This window comes from Lissotriton vulgaris, chromosome 3_1, assembly GCF_964263255.1.
Source record: "Lissotriton vulgaris chromosome 3_1, aLisVul1.2, whole genome shotgun sequence".
NCBI classification, from domain to species: domain Eukaryota; kingdom Metazoa; phylum Chordata; class Amphibia; order Caudata; family Salamandridae; genus Lissotriton; species Lissotriton vulgaris.
In genome coordinates, this window is record NC_141689.1 from 342325030 (window position 1) to 342344104 (window position 19075).

General features: G+C 48.4%; 1 protein-coding gene across 1 annotated transcript in view; it reads left to right on the top strand.

Annotated features, from left to right (window-relative positions):
• The window catches only part of WDR70 (WD repeat domain 70), a 1742574-nt gene that overhangs the window by 1210794 nt on the left and 512705 nt on the right, over positions 1-19075 (top strand). The window contains exon 11 of the mRNA XM_086960548.1: positions 2180-2264. Coding sequence (XP_086816674.1) covers positions 2180-2264 — 85 coding nt within the window. The remainder of the gene's footprint in view (positions 1-2179; positions 2265-19075) is intronic.

The window sequence follows — 19075 nt, forward strand, 5'->3', positions numbered from 1 at the left end:
CCCATTTTCCTTTGTCCAGTTTCGTGCCAGAGCAGGGGCTGAGTGCCCCTGCCACCGGTTTGAACTGGAGTATGCACAGGGACACCAAGTGTGCCCCCAGCACTGTCTGAAAAGCATTCTCTGAATTCACCCACCCAGCCCTAATACACTAAAGCCTGTTTGGGACGTGGTTACACCTCCCTGTGACAGGAAACCTATTGTCCAGGCCTCCCCTGCCGGTGTTTCGTCCAGCAGTAGGAGCATCCATTTTGTGATGCCAGGGCTCTTTTACCACCATCACTGCTGCAGCAATTCGTCCAGGATGCTGCACTTTCTGAAATCCCATTGTTCATGACGAGCTCAGCTCGTCATGAGCACACGAGCAGTGTACTGCATGACGAGCTGAGCTCGTCATGAGCATCGAAGGGGTTAAACTATTACCGGTTAGGTAAGTATGTACATGTCTTATCCCTCTAGAAGGGTGGAATTCTACCCCCACCGCCAGAACTGGCGGGGTCGGGGGTAGGATTCCAAAGTGTTTGACACCAAACATGACCTGTTTCCATGCAGCCATTCCAAAGTTAGCATTAACCGTGAGGTTATAATGCACTTAAGAGTATATGGTCTGGCTGTATCACAGAACACCTACAGAGAAGTGATTCTGAAATCTGCAGAGGGGTCCTGCTCATGCATGGGCGCACCCTCTCACACACAACCAAGCACTCTGCCTTCAGGATTGTTAAGGCCTGCCATAGAAGTGACTTATAGGTTTATATGTGTGAGTGATATAAGGTAGATATGGGTAACCTATATCTCAGTAAGGGGTGCATGCACCACCTTACCCAGGCTGCAGTAGCAGACCTGTGGTGCCATTTTAGAAAGCTGCCCAGGGGTGGCATAATACATGCTTCAGCCCCGGGTAGGCCTTTGGGGTACCTATGCCCTTAGTACCTAAGGTACCATGTACAAGGGACTCACAAGGGTAAGCCAGTAACCAATCTAGAGTGTACCTAATGTACATGCAATCAATTTAGAGAGGAAGCAGCTAGGCTGTGGTCCTAGTTAGCAGGGCCCCAGCCAGACTAAAGTCGAAAAACAGTGAAACACCAGCAAAAAGTGGTGGTAACCATAGTAAGCAGACCCTACTCTCCTACAATCTTCACTTAACACTGCAATGTTAACTTGACTCTGCGGTTTGCCATGCCACAAATTCACTAGTTAGCTAATCCCATGTGTTGCTCTTGTTTGTTAAGACCGCGTCACAAGCCTGCTCCTACATATTAGTATTTGACCCAATTTGGAGCTGCCTGTGCTAACTTAATGAAACGTAGATTTTGAAGACATGCAAGAATACCACATGGTTCATGTACACACTTACATGAAGTGTTTCTGTGTAATTTAACCAAAGAGCTTGTTTTACAGTTTGCATCGCTGAAATCTAATATGCTATGCTGCAATGGTATATATTAAAACAGGCAGCCCTGAGGTAGGCTGAATGAGGTAGGAAATTGCGTTTGACTTAGATCTTGAAGATCTGTTCGTCACATAGGATACCTCATGCCATTGAAAATGTCCCTTTTATCCTTGATTAATCTGATAGTGTAAATCTAAGTGACATCTGTAATCATTGTTAACCATATAGACTATTGTACTATGGGCCTCTTTGTGTTTGTGAATAAGACCCAACATATGGTGCATCAATTCTCCTTTTATTTTATTGTCATCTCCACCACCAGCAGACAACATTAATTTACCTTTAAGTACTGCACACCCAGCATCATAGTGCATTAATTACTGGTCCCAGTGTGCGCTTCCGCAGAATTTTAGCAAATAGTTGCTATTGGCAAAAATGTATCCTCTCAAATTGTAATAAAATGTAAACTTCAAGGACTTTATAGTATTTCTGTATACAAAGTATGTGCCAGTGGTATCTGATTTTAAAAGTGTGATGCCAAAGACTTATTGTTTGGCGAAAAGCTAAACCAAAAGGTTCTTCTATGTTTCATCGCCAGAGATACTATTGAGATTTGCTTGGCCAATGTTAATGTTCATGAGCATATGGTTTGTATTTTGTAATGTGTAGTGGAGTGACTTGTGCTTACGTCCAAGCCCCAGATAATGCTTATGCAGTTTTAAAATGAAACAGAATATTGTGCCACAAGACTTGATTTTAGGATTTAATTTGTGTTATCTTTTTTAGGGGACGATACTCTGAAAACATGGGACATCAGAAATTTCAAAACTCCTCTTAATGCAGTCGCAGGTCTCCCCAGCTTTTTTCCCATGTAAGTGGAGCATTTTGTTTACATTTCGCAATAGTTTGATGAACTACTTTGTAATGTGATCATTGTACTGCTCCAACAATCTAGAATATTTTATGCCCAGAAGCATGTTTATTCTCTAAAATAACTCATTAATTACCGCCCAACATCTTGGTCACGATGTCTTTGCTCCACACCATAGCACATTAGAAATTATGACCACATTTCATTAAAAAGATGATATTAGGTTTGCACTTCAAAGACTGGTGTTTCAGTTTTGGAAATTAAAAGCTGCCTCGCAGCCCATTATTATTTAATGGGGAATTGATTAAGAGTTCCAGGTTCTTACTGCAGCAACTCTGCTGTTGTGTTGATGTTATACAATCAAATTACCTTATCAGTAGTCTAAGTGGGTTTCCTGTGCTCTCTCCCAGCACAGAAGTTCTGAATATCAAACTCAAGAATCAAACTAACTCTTTGCAGTCCTGCCAAGTAACACGCATCACGTGTGACAATCCCGCATTTCAGTGTGGTGTTGCGCATCACCGCACTGAAATGCTTGTCCTGCATTTTAATGCCACTGAATGAGAATTTGCCTAGCCTTAGTGCTGGTAAGTTCCAATTCTATTGAGGACTCGGAGGCAAGGATTATGCCTTTCTTCCTCCACTTTATTTTTACAGCAGCAAGAAAAAGCCACAAAAACCACTTTTCCCATGAATACTTGGGAAACAGGAAACTGAAACATAAGTCCTTTCTCAGTCTTTGGGCCACAGCAGCTCCCATCATGCTCCTCTGCTGCCTCCTCTTCCTCTTTCTTCGCGCGAAGCCCATGTTCCGGCATTTTCACGCATCCTGTTTGGGACCATCATTCCCTGAAAAAGATCGCATCATCAAACTCTGACCATCTCTTTAGCCTATCAAAGGTACATAGACATCGAGTACAAGGTATCCACCGTCATATTAGCATAACAATATCATGAATAGCTTACTTACATTCCATACGGGGAGGGTCCACTTCTTGGAAGTCATTGGGGGATAATCCTTGCCTCCGAGTCCTTAATAGAATTGGAACTTACCAGCACTAAGGCTAGGCAAATTCTGATTCTATGGCAGGACCAGAGGCTTCGGATTATGCTAGTTCAAAGCTTGTCGACAACCAGCCGAGCCACTTCCAACACTGGCTTAAAATAGAACCTCTTGAACGTGGAAACTGAGGACCAATCGGCCGCCCTCATCAGATCCTCTAGCCGGGCCCCGAGGGCAAAAGCTTCGGAGGCCATAGTTCATCTTGCAGAGTGAGCCCCAAATTGTTTGGTATTAATCCCCACTTCCTGCATCTCCCAACGCACCCATCTGGCGATCGTCTGGGAAGAAAGCATCACCCAACGCACCCATCTGGCGATCGTCGGGGAAGAAAAAGCCTTGTGCGGTTTACGTAGGGCAATGAGAAGTTGTCTTTCGCCCGGAGGGCGAGTTTCATAAGTCATGTCCTCGTAAGCATGGAGGCACTGTACTACACACAGTTTAGGGGAATCAGGAAAAGCCGGGTATGAAATAACCCGTGTGAGGGTCTTGGTTCGCCTGTGCACAGTAAAAGACACCCCGATCGGGGATCAAAAACTCTGGCTGTAATGTCAAGAGCTCGTACGTCTGAGACCCGCCTGCAAGATACCAGGCACAACAACATTGCCAATTTGGCTGAAAGCTCTTTACGGGAGAGAAACCTATTCGGTTACCATGAAAGTAATAAATTCAGAACTCTGTTCACGTCCCACAGGACAGAGTAGTGTGGCTCAGGTGGCAGCGAGAGGGGGATCCCTCTCAACAACCTGCACACCAAAGGATGCTCCCCAATCGGGGAACCTTGCACCAAGTCATGTTCAGCCGAGATCGCGGAACGGAAGGTATTGATGGACCGATAAGCCAGACCCTCTTCCGCCAGACCGGCAAGGACGTTAAGGACCTGCACTACATCTGCTCCCACGGGATCGAAACTCAGTCGCACACACCAGCAACGCCACCTATGCCATGCTGATCGGTATCTCTTGGTCGTGCTATCCGCCCAGGCCCTGGAGAGCAAATCCTCTGCTTTTCCCGAAAGGCCAGGGAGCGTCCAGCGACGCCGGAGATCCTCCAAGCCATCAGCTGCAGCGATCCCTCCTGATCCAACCGGTGGGGAGTCACTTCAGGACTGAGCAGAATGTGAGGAGAGAGGGGGAGTAGGATTGGAAAATCCCAAGAAAGTTCCAGAAGAACCGGAAACCAAACTTGGGATCTCCACCACGGCGTGATCAACACCACTTCTGCTAACTGACGACGCAGAAGAGCTGACACTCGCGTTATCATTGAAAACGGGGGAAACACATACCCCGTATCGCCCGCCCAATCCTGGAGAAAGTCGTCCGTTGCCTCCGCCAACGGATCCGTGCGCCAACTGAAGTACCTCAGTAGTTGATGGTCTAGGCGAGACGAGACGCAAACAGGTCCACCGTGAAGGGGCCTCACTTGTCCGTCAACAGCGCGAAGACCTGAGGGTCCAGCTTCCACACACTGGCATCCAGCAGGTGCCGGGAGTGCCAATCCGCCACCTCGTTCTGCCGACCCGGCAAGTACTCTGCCGTGACAGACACCTGATGGTCCAGGCAGAAGTGGCAAAAGTCCTGTGCGAGGTCTGCCAGCATCATGGATCTTGTCCCACACAGATGATTGATATAGCGGACCGCAGACAGGTTGTCCATTCGCAGCCGGACACATGACTGCACCTTGTCCTTCGTCCAACACTGGACTGCAAAAGATCCCGCGAGCAACTCCAAACAATTGATATGCAAAGACTGCTCTTGAGCCGACCAGGCGCCCATGTGGAAAAATCGCGGCACCTGGCCCCCCAACCGGACCGACTGGCGTCGGACTCGATAACTATATCCGGGGCTGACCCGAAAGTCGCACAGCCGTTCCTGGCCTCCATGTGCGACAGCCACAACTGCATCTCGCCTCTCACCTCCCACCTCCTCCGACAGCGGGATGAGCTGAGAGTTCGTCAGGCCCCTCCCAAGGTGATACGCCTTCAGACGCTGCATCGCCTGATAATGGTGAGGGCCCGGAAAAATGGCCTGGATCGAGGACGACAGGAGGTCCACCAAACGAGCCAAGTAGCGCAGAGATATGAGCGGCCTTGCCAAGGTCTGGGGCAGCTCGTGTCTGATCTTTGACATTTTCCTGGCAGGAAGGTTCAAAGTGTCAGACACTGAGTCTATGTTGAACCCCAAAAAGGTGGCACACTGGACTGGAACCAGAAGAGACTTCTTCTCATTGATGACAAAGCCCAGACCCTGGAGGAGGTCGACTGCCATCTGCAGCTGGGACGCTAATCGTTCCGGGCATTGGTCCATGAACAGCATGCCGTCCAGGTACACGATCATCCTGACACCCCGTGCCCGCAAAGCCTCCACCGCCGGGCGTTGCACCTTTGTGAAGCACCATGGCGCTGAGGAGAGCCCGAAGGGCAGCGTGGTGAATTCGTAGACCTGAACTGTAGGAAACGGCGGTGGGGAGGAAAGATCGGGACCGCCAAATAGGCGTCTGTTAAGTCGAGCCTGACCATCCAATCGGACGGCCGTAAAACATCCCTCAAGCGGTGAATCGCCTCCATTTTGAAATGGCGGTACACCAGCCACTCGTTGATGTCCTTCAAATTGATGACCGGACGCCGGCCCCTGTCGACCTTGTCGACCAAAAAGAGGTTGCTGAGGAAACCCCCGGGGTGTTCGCGTGCGCAACAGATCGCCCCTATGTGGAGGAGGGCGGAAACCTCTTCGCGCACCAAACCTGCATCATGCTGTGAGAAAGTTATGGGGCGGGGACGCTGTAGCTGACAAGGACGACCATGGAACTCCATCTGAAAGCCCTGGACCGTCTGCAGCACCCAAGTGTCGCTTGTGAGGGCAACCCAGGCCGGGAAAAACTGCGCCAAGCGCTCCCCCACCCGCAAACTCGCTGAGGGCAGCACACTCACCTCTTCCAGTACCTTGTTGCTGGCCTCCCCTGCCGCAGAATCTCTGTCCACTCGTAGGGTAGAAGTTGTTGAAGCGGTCGTTGGACTGAAACTGACCGCGGCCGGAGCCTTGCCCCCTGTCGGAGCTGTTGCCACGGCCGAACGAGCGGCCCCTGCTACGTCCGGCCCGGTCAGAAACCCGAGGGGCAAAGACCTTCTTGATATTGGACTGCGCTCTGTCCAGGGAGGTAAATGTGGCCACAAATCTTCCAAGCTCTTTGATGAACGGATCCCCGAAGAGTCCGCCGTGAGCCAAGGCGCCGGCCTCAGAAGAGGCGAGGTCACCCAACTTAGGGTCTATTTTAATCAAAAGTGACCTCCGTCTCTCAGTAGAGAGCTTGCAATTGGCGTTGCCAAGAAACACAATGGCCCGCTGCGCCCAATTCGAAAGGACCGCCGTGCTAATAAGGTCCCCAGACACCTTGGCCTCCTCGGCCATATCCAGAATTTTGGTCATGGGACCGATGGCGTCCAACAACTTGTCTTGGCAGGTACGCCATGACCTGTCTATACCCTTTCTAGGGTCCTTGACAAACTTGGCTAGAAACGTCGCCATCTTGGGGTCCATATCCGGGGTCATCGCCACCTTTCCCTCTAAGGTGGAGCGAGGACACTCCGCTCTAAGGCAACTGCGGGCGTCCTTATCAACTGGCTTACGCAAACAGTTTGCCACATACAGAGCCACCTTCTCCCCGGCGACCCAGTCCGAAGACCGGGGATGGACAATATCGTCCGGGTCCAGCATGTCTGAAGGACCTGCAGAGGAAGACGCCTGCGACGGGAGCCATGATCTAGAGGAACAAGCCTCCTCGTCCGTGTCTGGCAAATCCCCATCATCCTGTGGGTCCGGGGACATTGTGCTCGGGGTAGGGGTAGGAAGGTCAACCGGGGGCACAGTGGCTGGTTGGGGTTCCTCATGCGCCGCAAAGGCGCGCTTAATCTTTTCAAAAACCTCTGAATTCACCCCCTCAGGACCCGTTTTCTTATTAGGAGGGGGGGAAGGCAATGGGGCAGGGGTGTAGGGCCCGGGCCGGCGCAGGAATCAGGGCCTCAAGCTTTGCGTACGCCTCCTCCATACGCGCCATGATTCTCTGTTCAAGGGGAACCATCGCCTGATCTACTGCCCTGTAGACGCGCATACGTGTATTGTACTTAAATACACGTTCATTCGTAAAACATCAGGCCAACCTTTTTCTTCTACTTACCGACGAAAGCCCCGATATTCTCCTAATCACCGAGACCTGGCTGACTGACGACTCTCTTCCTGATATCTTGACAGCATTGCCCCCAGACTACTACATGCCTAACATTAAACGACCTTCTGGTCGCGCTGGTCGGGGGTGGCAGCTGTCATACGAAAAGAGTTCAAATTCATCACTACATCTTCTCTCACTCTTGCTGACGTTGGCAATCTTGTTATCAATCTGGAAACGGGGGAGGGAGCTCTTACCCTCATTGTTTATCGCCCCCCCTACTCTATGCCTCTGTTCCCCGTTGCCTTTAGCGAACAGCTAGCTAACCTGATTACCTCATCTGCCCGAGTCGCTATCTTTGGCGACTTTAATTACTGGTACAACGATAGCAACGCTGGCCCCCATGCAGCCGAACTATTTGAAGTCCTCTCTAACTTCAACATGACCCAACTTGTCACCTCTCCTACCCATATCAGGGGACATATATTAGGTCATATTTGGACCCACAACCTCACGTTCTCCTGTCCTGTGGTCACTCCTTGCATCTGGTCGGACCATCATATGATCGACACAGTGATCACAATCAGGGGTCGTGTCAAGGTTCCTCCCCTGGCAGGTGGGGTCGCTCGCAAATGGAGCACCCTTGATTCTCAAGTTTTTCTCTCTTTTCTGGCCGAGACCCACCCCCCACCGCGCAATGTCGCAACTGTCCATACTCTGGAGGACGACTTCTCCAGCTGGATCACAAAAGTCAGTGACCTTTTTGCCCCCCTCTCCAGATTCCCGCGCTCTCGTCACAGCAAATCACACAGGTGGTTTAACTCCTCCCTGAAAACTCAGCAGCTTGAACTACGCCAGATGGAACGTAGGTGGAGACGCAACTACTCGCCTATTGACAGAGAAGCATACGTCGCGGCACGGAAAAAATATATAAGTGCAATTACAGCAGCGAAATCCTCACACATCTCTGAAAGGATCCTTGTTGCCCCTAACAAGTCCAAGGAGATCTTCAGAGTTATTAGTGAGCTCTCGTCTGACGCTAGAACCCTCCCTTCTCAGGCCTCCACCCAAGAGTCCTGCAACGCCTTAAATAGTTTTTTCATTGAAAAAATTATTAAGATTAAGAATACCATCCCTTCCGTTTCTCCCGCTGTTAAATCAGCTTCCTCTCCTGGAAATCCACTCTCATTATCATGCTTCCCCATCCTTGATTCTCCTACCCTGGCAAAACTTTCTGGTCGAGTTAAATCCGGCTCACCTAACGATTGTTGCCCTCCCTCTGTTCTTGGCGACATTTGCCTGGCTCTGTCAGACTGCATTCTGCCTCTGCTAAACACCTCCCTTGAAACGGGCATGGTACCCAATTCCGTCAAAGAGGCTGTCTTAGTACCCCTACTGAAAAAGCCCAGAGCCGACCCGGAGGACCTCGCCAACTACCGGCCTATCTCTCTCCTGCCCTACCTATCCAAACTCCTGGAGGCACACGTCACCAGTTGCCTCTCTCAGTTTATCGAGCGTACCAACTACCTCGAACCTAATCACCAGAGAAGCGCCGCCGCGGAGTCAAGTTTGCTCGCCACTGCAGCAGGCCGCGGCGCTGCATGATCATGACTGACATGATCGCAGGCGCTGCGAGGAGTCAGAGTCTGACTGCAGTGCCAGCAGAGTGACTGGCGGTGCATCCAATCATGTGCTGACTGACTGTGCCAGTGCGCCCGCCGGCCGTGACCCCGTCACTCACCACAGGGTGACTCGTGCAGCTCTGCTCACCGTCGCGGCCGTCTGTGTCTGTTGGTGTGAGATGACACACTAGTGAGGGAGGCTTGACTGAAGACCAAAACATTGTTCAAGTACGTTTTAAGGTCGAGGGACCGTTAAGCTGCAAAGCAGCTTCCGGTCCGGAGATTTAATGTGACTTAGTAGTGCTTCAGAACCCGCCTCCCTGCCCTGTCTCTCCACCATTGGCTGGCTTCCTAAACGGAGGCCAGCCATTGGAGGAGAAAGCCGTCCCTCCAAAGAAGCTCCGTCTTTTTCGGATTTGGGGGCGTGTTTTTTCCGTTCTTCAGACGTTGTCTGTCACTCAGAACCACAAAACCACGCCCCCGATTCCGAAAAATTTCAAAAGCTTGTGGCCGCCATTTTAAGTCTCCTTAAGATGAGGTAGGCTGCTGTCCTCGTTTCCCGCTGTCTTTTTCCCGCCCCCCTCCCACTGCCCTTGTTTGTTCCCGCCCTCCTCCCGCTGATTAGGTCGGCCGTTGTATTCTCAGAGGCTTGTAATCCGCTGATTAGGTCGGCCGTTGTATTGTTTCCCCGCTGTGTCTTTTTCCCGCCCGCTGTCCGTATTTGTTCCCGCCCTCTCCCCCATGGCTGACGCCCCCGTGCCTGCAATCCTGGGCTCCGGGCCCCTTTTCCCCGGTCCACTCTCGCGCTCCGAGGGCGGGAAGGTCCTCCTGCAGGGAGCGGGCCCTGTGGCATGCATTAAATCGCATTTTGTGACTAAGACCGTAAGCGCACTTTTTGTTGCCGTTGCACACAGAAGGAAGCTGAGCCCTAGCGGTATCTCACTCGGATCGGAACTCAACTGACGGCCGTTTGGTTACTAGTAAATCTGTGCTGTAGACCCATAAAGCCTCTTGCCCATCACAAGCCCCACGTCCCCTAAGCCCCGCCGAGTTATCCTACAGCTCCAGGAACATGTGATCTGCTTGTCTTATTGTATAGGAAATCATCCGCAGGCATTTCAACAACGCGAACGGTCTGACTGTGATAGGAACACGGGGTCTAGTTGTGGTCACACCCACCTCTGCAGCGGGCAAACCTGCCCTGTGTGCATTCTCACTGTAATTGCATCGGGAAGACGACCCCCTTAGCTGTCTTGCGGATTGGTAACTGGACTGTGTACCCTACACATCATAAACAGTTTTTTGCAGCAGGTGCAGTAACTAGGTTTATCGCATGTTATTTCCCTTATATATTCTTCTGTTTCCAAAGTTTTCCAGATAACATGTAATCAGAAAGCTGCGTGACTGAGTCACATGCAGGGACTGTTTCTCAGCTAGGCCTACAGCGCTGGTTGTGGGTGGAGAGGGTGTGTCTGAGATCGCCAGTAATGATTGGCCCGTCTTAGGAGGTGTGTTCGCTAAATCCTCCTCTGAATTGAGTCATTCAGACATACAGCATCTGGAACGCAGCAGAGCGCAACCGCGGTGAAACCAGACGGCTGGGACCCTGCAGGCCCAGTGAAAACTGTGTACAGTCACGCTTTCCCTCCTCCCGCTTTTCTCCCTACACTCTGCTCTACCTCATGTATTCCCCTCACTCCCCACCCCCCCGCCTTTCCTCCTCCACTGCGCCCTTTATCCCGCACCCCTCCCACTTTTTAAACCCCCATCCTTCTTGAACAAAGTAGAGTGCGGGTTTCTTGAGGTGGCGATGACGTCAGACGTGCACACTAAAGCGAATAAGGTGCACAAACAGAACGGTGGATAAAAGCGCCGTTTGTACTTTCTGTAGGGTGACAGACGATCCGGATAGTCCCGGTTTTTCATCGGCTGTCCCCGCAGATTTCGGTAATTTTGGCTCATGTCCCGGTTTGTAGAGGGGGTCGACTGAAAGTATTGAGAGGCACTTTTTTGGGTGTTATAAGGCTGTGCTAGTGAGCAGCTGTTATAAGTAAGCATTTTAATTAATATGTATGAAGTTGGTTGTAGAAATTACATTTTATTCTCTTAATGCCTTTTCTGTGACCTTATGTTGATGAAAATTGTAATTCTGCACCATTCTGTTGATGAAAAATGGTAGTCCTTTTTTTCCTAATATCCCGGTTTTTGGTTTTCAAGATCTGGTCACCCTAACTTTCTGGGCAGTTTCGGCATCCGTGCAACATGCTGGAGTTGGGCCTTCTCCGTAGCCTGCGGAGACGTCGTGGCGGGAGGGGGGGAGCAGTCCGTCAGGCTGAGATAATCAGATAGCCGCAATGGCATTAATATAGCGCTTCTCACACGGTGACTCTAAAGAAGTGAATCCTTTCACTCCAGAGTAATATTACCCCAAAATTACATAATACCCCACCCGGTAGGTGGGATGTGGGTGTTCCAAGCACTGGGAGTTTGTGATTGCCTACAAACTTGTGAGTTTGTGGGCAGTCACAACATTTCCATCCCCTTGTCCTGCAAGTGTTCAGAGATTTACTCTTGCCCATGGCATTCTCTATCCTTGTAAAGGACCAACACACTCTCCTCAACTTGGCCTGGGATCGAGCTCCAAAAAACGACAAATCCTGAAGGTTCTAGCAGGACTTTTGGAACTTGATGAGGAGGTTCAGGATGCTCAGTGTCTGAAAGATGACATCCTGCCGACCGGTGGCCGGGCTAGGAAAAATACATGGATGGACCAATCATCGTGATGCCTTAAGAAATACACTGCTAATGGAAACCGCCAACCAGAAAAGCTAGAATGTTTGTAAATACTCTGTTTTTTTTCCCGAACATAAGTGTAAAAGGGGGAAGAAGAATCTCAGAGATCTCCAGTCTTCCTTCAGAGTCAGGATCTGTAGGAGATGTGTGGATATGCATCCTCCACGCCAAGAAAGCTACAGATTCCTGCAGGAAGCTAAGAGGGTTAGTTTTTCTATGTGATATGCATCCAGACGTTCATGATTCCCATGAGGAAATGTCCTCATTTAAAGTTGGTGATTATTTTTGGTGGTTTATGGCTTTGTGAAAGTGAAATTTTACTTTTATCTAGGACATCATCAACTTCTGGAAAATCAGATTCCTCACAAAAGTTCCATGACACCTTTCATCCATTCCCCGAAATGCAGCCGATGGTTGGAGTCGGCCTTTGGTGGCCATTACTCCTCCGAATCCCACTCTCTCTCACACACACACTCTCTCTCATACACACTCTCTCACACACACACTCTCTCTCTCACACACACTCTCTCTCACACACACTCTCTCTCACACACACTCTCTCTCACACACACTCTCTCTCACACACACTCTCTCGCACACACACTCTCTCACACACACTCTCTCTCACACACACACTCTCTCTCACACACACTCTCTCTCACACACACTCTCTCTCACACTCTCTCTCACACTCTCTCTCTCACACTCTCTCTCTCACACTCTCTCTCTCACACTCTCTCTCTCACACTCTCTCTCTCACACACACTCTCTCACACTCTCTCTCACACTCTCTCTCTCACTCTCTCTCTCACTCTCTCTCTCACACACACTCTCTCTCACAAACACACACTCTCTCTCACAAACACACACTCTCTCTCACAAACACACACACTCTCTCTCACAAACGCACACTCTCTCTCACGCACACTCTCTCTCTCACGCACACACTCTCTCTCACGCACACTCTCTCTCACGCACACTCTCTCTCACGCACACTCTCTCTCACGCACACTCTCTCTCACGCACACTCTCTCTCACGCACACTCTCTCTCACGCACACTCTCTCTCATGCACACTCTCACGCACACTCTCTCTCATGCACACTCTCTCTCACGCACACTCTCTCTCACGCACACTCTCTTACGCACACTCTCTTACGCACACTCTCTTACGCACACTCTTACGCACACTCTCTCACGCACACTCTCTCTCACGCACACTCTCTCACGCACACTCTCTCTCTCGCACACTCTCTCTCTCACACTCTCTCTCTCTCTCACACTCTCTCTCTCTCACTCTCTCTCTCTCACACTCTCTCTCTCTCACACTCTCTCTCTCTCACACTCTCTCTCTCACACTCACACTTTCTCTCACACACACACACACACACTCTACTACTCAACATTACTCACTCATAATTAGTCACTCTATACTACTCACTCTTTACTACTGAAACTAAAAATACACTTTGTATATGTAAGGGTGTGGCTGTGCATGTAAATGTGTGTGGCTCTAGGACTATTTACTACTCACTCTCTCACTATTTAATACTCACTCTTTCACTTTGTACTGCTCGCTCTCTAATACTCGCTTTCCTAATAACTCTCTCCTACTCACTATCAACTACTCACTCTACTACTTACTCTGTGTGTGGGTACTAATGCAATAGGTCTCGCATATGCAAGCTATTGGCAATGTTAATGATAATGCCATTTATTTATGATTTAAAAAAAAAAAGAAATGTCATGAGCAATGCCAATAGCTCTACCTTTAATAATGCCGAGACCATTGCACTGTAAATGCTTATTATTACTGTTGTTTTAGTTTTTCCTTACTTAGTTTCCGCCCGCTGCTGCCAGTGACATCAAGTAACTAGTAGTCTCTCTGTGACTACAGTACTATCAGTTTGTGGCTGAGGTCAGTCAGGTCCGGGTCAGCGCAGGCTACGCAGGGTGATTCATTTTCAATGTCCTGCCTGCTGGGCCCGCAGGAGTTGCTCCTGCTGCCCGGCGCCGGAGAGTTTAATTACAAGAAAAGACTATGTGGCCGTCCCCGGGGTTAATCCCCAAATTGGGAGAGCAGGTGCTCTGTGCTATGTACCTTTAAAAGGCACAGGCACGAGCCACGCACTGCACTGCATAAGCTTCTTGCTTTCACGCGCCCGTCCCCTTTATGAAAATTTCCAGCACCTGTCTGCAGCCAAGGCGGTGACAGACAGACACCTCAGCGACCCAGGCATTGGCATCAGTTTGGCTTTATTTTACCAGCTGCACCCCCCACTGCCTTGGTAAGTGTCAAAAATTAAACCCTTCTGTGCTGATTATAAATCCTGTTACTGAAGGTGTTTTTGTCAACCTGCAGTGACTCGCCATGATTTAGTAGCACAAAGGGTTCACTGCTGTAAAGTCAAAACGTGTACTGTGTACCATGGATAAGCTGAAAAATTCGTCAAACTGTACTTGGGGAGGTCGGATACCTGTGCGGCATTTTTCTCACAAATATATTTTTTTGTTACATTTGGAACTTGTGCTTAGTATAGATAACGTGAGCTTAAAAAAAACCGCCTGAGAGTAGGCTGAATTCCTTGAGTGTTTAAGAGTTTCAGGCAACCATTAAAATGTCAACCTAACTGGTAAGGGATATTTCATGTTGAGCGAGATCAGGATTTAGTTTGGTGACAGTTTTTACACCTGAAGTAGCACAGAGGGTTAATGTGCGGATTCACGCAGAACTCTGAAGTCAAGCTTATGAGCCATATTAAACAGAAACACAGTTCTGTACTGAGTGTACGCCTCAGTCTAGAACATTGGCTGTTCGTTAGTTGCGGTCCGGGGTGTGCAGCTATGGTGCACTTCGTCATGGGCTCTTTTACTTCAATAAACCAATTAAATCTTAACAGCAATTTGGCATTTATTTATCACTACAAGGCCCTCCTGTGAAGTTCATGGCCTTCCATTTCTTATGCTTTACAGCAGTTTTAAGTTGTTCTTAGAGTTTCTCGTTGCTCAAATAGGTTTAATTTCTGATATTTATATATTTCCCTCGTCTTCATTGCTTTGATTTTGCTCTCGAGAAAGTGTCACTCTTTACCATTGAATGTCACTCATAAGTACACTGACATTAAGAAAATGTCACACATAACCAATCTGAAACCTTGGCAGCTATGCTTTATGACAGTCTCTTACGGAATGACCTTGAACAGAAGTGAAGGTGTGCCAGCATACATTTACGATTGGTCCAATGTTGGGTATAAGCCTACCAGACAGCACAGCTCTCTGGTTTGTGAAATACTTCTTGGGGACCTTCTGAAAGCTTCCCTGTGAGTGTATTCCTCCCATTGTTTAACATTGGCTTTGTGTTTTTTGCTTGCTTTCTATTTGCTGGCTTTATTTGTTTTAGGCTATCTAGCCTGTTTATCATCGCTCCTTGTATTCTTCCACGAGTGCTCGCTTTTTGTAAACAGTCCCCGAACACCCCTCACCCCCCCAGCGCCTGGGTACCCTTAGGCTGTAGATCACATGCTTTGCATACTCCTGCAATCTAGTGTTAGGTCTGGATGTTTGTAAGTTATTTTTCTTTGAAGAAGTATTTCCAGTCCCAAGGTAGGTGACTCCTCCTTTCGGTGATAGTGCGCATGGGCATCAACTCCATTGTTAGATTTTTTTTTTCCGCCATCGGGTTTGGACGTGAATTGCTGCGTCTGCTTCAAAACCTACATTAGCTTTGTTTCGAACGCATATCCCAATTCTCTGCGTATCGGATCCTTCAAGAAAAAACTCTGTTTTGATCAGAGATCTTCGGGAAGCCCGTCCTGCCTAACCGTGTCAGTCCATTTTGAGTCGATGGAACCGACTCCATTCAAATTCTGCCCACAGTGCCACGCCAAGCTCCGCACACTGACTCGCACAAAGTGTACAATTTGTGCTTGTCTCTGGGGCACAACGAACAGGACTGCGACGCATTCAGATCGTTACGATTGAAGAAAACGCTCCGTGATTGTCTACCTCGAGGTCGTGAAATGAAGAGTCAAAACGTCGAATACACGCCAGAAATCTTCGGCGAAGGATCCAAGTACGAATGCGACGCACAAGGGGCAGAAGAAGAAGAAGAACTTGCCTCCATTCAGGAATCAGACTTCGAGATGGAAGAAGAATTGCCACAAGGGCAACGTCCCATGAGTAGCGAATGCCCCTTGTCCCGAACTCAAATTCAACCGAAACAAAAGGCCTTGGTCCCATCCTCTCCTTCGAGCCACTGTCCGCACTGACAAGGTGTTTCTGACACCCCGCCCTCCGGCTCGTCCCGAAACACATCAGTTAGCCTTCCAGTTTGTGATTGAGTCGGCCAAAGTCTGGCACCGAGCCAAAATCCTTGAGGCTCGATGCCAAAAATCGCTTTGGAGCCGAAATCATTGACATAGAAACAGAAACCTCCTTCAGCACCGAAACCTTGTGCGTGAAAAAGTCATTCTACCCCAGCGCTGAAATCCTTGGTGCCGAAACCTAAAACTGTTCCTCCAAGGCTGCAGGATCCGATTTTCGATGCCCCAACACCCAAATTGGACCCAAAACCAAAGGAAATTTATATAAATCCAGATACAGGGCATGTTCTTACTAAATCACCTCAGAAACGCAAACCTGAGTCATAGGAAAACTTTTACCATATTCCTTTGAAGAGAAAGAATGTAGGTACTAACCCCTCCCCTCCACGTTCCCCTACACCCACTTCTCCAACTTTGCAGGATTTACTGATTACACCAACTAACTCTCCACCACCACCTGATGATGATGATAATGGAGATGGGGGGTACAGTATTTACCAATAGACCCCTGGAAGGATTATAACACGGTTCACCTACAGATAACAACCCAGATCTTTTCGCTGCAAAGCCTTCTCCTCCTGACGACAATGTAGGATATCTAGAATTACCTGCTGGAGTTGCAGAATATCATGGGGTACAGTTACACAAGGAATCTCTAGAGGAAGATTTCTCATTTGAAGCGCTCAGTAGCACACAAAGGGCTAGACACACTCTACCTATGCTTAAAGGTATGATGAGACATGCCGATGATATCTTTCAAGATCCAGTGCGTGCTTGCATTCTCACCCCCATAATTGATGAATAATTATAAGCCTGCTCCCTCAGATCCAGTTTTTATTAAAGGACAGTTAACACTAGACTCCTTGGTGGTCTCTAATGCCCGTAAACGGGCCAAATCAAAGACTACAGGGATGCTCCCCCTCCAGACAAACTATTAGACTCCTCTAATAAACGAGTAGCCACCCAAGCAGCAAATCATTAGCGCATTGTCAACACCCAGGCCCTGCAAGCCAGATATGATAGGGCACACTGGTACGAAATAGAGCAGTTGCTACAGCACCTCCCAGATGAGCACAAAACAAAATCCCACGATTTAGTCCAGGAAAGGAAGCTCATATCCAATTCTTCAATTAGATGCGCTTTAGATGATGCAGACACCGCATCTAGTGTGTTATTAAGGAGACATGCTTAATTGAGGATTTCTTGTTTCAAACCTGAAGTACAACAGTCTATTTTAAATAACCCTTTTGACAAGGAACATCTCTTCGGGCGGAAGTAGATAAGTCATTAGAAAGAATGAAAAAATACACAGAAGTAGCCAAGTCTATGGGAGCTCTGCAGTCTCCCTCTAATCGGGAGCTCCTTTTGTTGCTTCTGCTACCGTTGAGGGTCGAAAACTATGTCCTCAGACAAAACTGCTGCTTCCTGCAAAAGCAACAGCCAATCTTCCTGTACAAAGGGCTTGTTATTATGTTATTAATGGGTTTTCTATAGCGCGACGGCTCCTCCAAAGGAGTGTCCCGGCGCTTTATGCTCCAGACCCAGAAAGGAGACTAAAAAACATAACAGCAGAAAAGGAAAACATAAACCGAGGATAGAGACGCTCTAACCAGAAAATAACCAAGTCTTTAGACCCTTCCTAAAGGCAAGCAGATTAGAAGTGGATCGTAAGGACAGCGGTAGAGAATTCCACAGCTGAGGGGCCAGGAATCTAAAGGACCGGCCACCCACACGGGCCTTCTTTATACGAGGAACTACAGCAAGTGCCAATGACTCCGATCTTAAGGATCGTGTTGGCCGGTAGAAATCCAGCCTCTTCTGTAGGTATTTTGCACCCGTAGCGTGCAAGGCTTTATGGGCTAGTCTGTGAAACAAGAAAGGTTTTGGATCCTACGTCTACCCAGCCCGGATCTCAACAACAAAGTAAACAGAACAGAATGGCTGGATAGGAGAAGTTTGTATCATGAATATAGGTCACGCAGTCGATATGTACCACGTAGCCAGGTCTTACGTACCAAAATGAATTTATTTAATTTTTATCTTTTTTCAGATTGTTCAAAAACACATGGGCAAACCAAAGACTGTCACGTCAGTGAATACAAGAATACAATATTTACATTTATACACAAGGACCACTATACATTATTTACAAAGTGAGAGAAACACAATTGAATAGAGACAGTTGTAGATGACACACCAAAAAAGCAATAACGTGATTCAATATTGGGACATTAGTTACATTTATGTACAATTAGAAAGTTTCTACGAAAAACAGGGGTACAACCAGTCCATGGAGATGTGAAACCAAGGGACAGGCGGGGACGAATGGATTAGTACACCTGCCTGCCTAACAACACTGTGGTTCAATGTTTGTATTGGGTTGCACCGTTAGGGTCCCAGGTTGTATATTATTTCTTTTCCTAGGTGCACCCCTCTGAATAACCACAGGGTGGAAGTGTCACCCTTGTGTATAGTGGTCCTTGTGTATAAATGTAAATATTGTATTCTTGTATTCACTGACGTGACAGTCTTTGGTTTGCCCATGTGTTTTTGAACAATCTGAAAAAAGATAAAAATTAAATAAATTCATTTTGGTACGTAAGACCTGGCTACGTGGTACATATCGACTGCGTGACCTATATTCATGATACAAACTTCTCCTATCCAGCCATTCTGTTCTGTTTACTTTATGGGCTAGTGTCATGGCCTTGACATTATCCTCTTCCGTATAGGGAGCCAGTGGAGAGATTGCAACAAGTTTGAGGCACTAGCTCGACGATGCAGGCCAAAAATAGCACGTGCTGCAGCATTCTGGGTCACCTGCATACGCTGTAAAAGATATTCCGGGAGACCC